Below are 1088 nucleotides of genomic sequence, written 5' to 3'. Positions count from 1 at the left end.
AAAAGATGTTCCTCCTCTTGTTTAACTAACAGAGGCCAAAAAACAGCGGGTTCACTGTATATGACGGTATGCAGGACTGCGCATTTAGATTTATAGTGTCTTATTCCACTGTCAGGAGTATATTAAATATAAAAACCTTTTAATGCTATAGTGTGTGCAGAATGTAAACATTCTTTATTGTGCGAACGACAACGTAGTGAAAACAGAACTTAAAAAAGATACGCCAACTTTTAAAAACAAAATGTTGTATAAACACTAAAAACTGATGGATTTAAGTATTTAAAGAGATATTTCTTAAATGTTCTATCGCACAGGTAAGAAAGAAATGAGTTACAGCTATGCACCAATATATTACTGAGCAGCCTTGACTCCTGTATAGAATATCCCATTATTAATTTATTTTTACATAAACACATGACATAAAGAACCAATTTTAATACAGATCCCCTTTTTCTAAGAATTGGGTCCAAGATATATACTGAGGTAAACATTTTACAGGAGTAAACGAGTTGCTGCTCTCTGGAGAACAATATACACCAATACCACTATATCTGTAATAAGCTAATATCAGCCGTAACAGGACACTGGGCCACCTCAGTTTGTGTTCAACGCTCCCGCAGCACATTTGCTGTACGCAGTCATACACAATAAACTCACTCACGAGGTGCTCAGCAAAAGCTGTGGGATCAAAAGCAGTTCCCTCAGCGAACAGCTGGCTGGCTTTCTCCTTTCCCAGGTCTGTGGCCACGACGAGGAGCTGGGCATCCAGAGCTGCTTCTCTCGCCTGCCGGACTGCCAGGGAACACCGCGAGATTAAAACAGACCAAAGTGTGATGATGAAACTTGATTTAAGTGTGAAGTGTTAATCTGGAAACTAAAAAAGTGAGACTGTATGTGCTTCAGTGATTAAAACTGGGAGTTTAGAGTCGCTAATTGACCTAACCTGCATGTCTTTGAATTTCCCTCGGGATAAATAAAGTATCTAATGTTATCTATCTATCTATCTATCTAATGTTATCTATCTATCTATCTATCTATCTATCTATCTATCTATCTAACGTTATCTATCTATCTAATGTTATCTATCT

The 1088-nt window shown here is 37.6% G+C and overlaps 1 protein-coding gene across 3 annotated transcripts in view; it reads right to left on the bottom strand.

The window, feature by feature from the left end:
* The window catches only part of nsmce4a (NSE4 homolog A, SMC5-SMC6 complex component), a 5095-nt gene that overhangs the window by 2295 nt on the left and 1712 nt on the right, over positions 1 to 1088 (bottom strand). For all 3 annotated transcript variants that reach the window (XR_004796785.1, XM_035663517.1, XM_035663518.1), the window contains exon 4: positions 662 to 792. Coding sequence is in view for 2 of the 3 variants with exons in the window: in XM_035663517.1 (XP_035519410.1) it covers positions 662 to 792 (131 nt within the window). In the remaining variant the exon portion in view is untranslated. The remainder of the gene's footprint in view (positions 1 to 661; positions 793 to 1088) is intronic.

The sequence above is a fragment of the Morone saxatilis genome, unplaced genomic scaffold, assembly GCF_004916995.1.
Source record: "Morone saxatilis isolate NCDOM2014 unplaced genomic scaffold, NCSU_SB_2.0 Contig19, whole genome shotgun sequence".
NCBI lineage: Eukaryota > Metazoa > Chordata > Actinopteri > Moronidae > Morone > Morone saxatilis.
The sequence above is the reverse complement of the archived record's forward strand: the minus strand, read 5'-3'. Positions and strand labels throughout refer to the sequence as shown.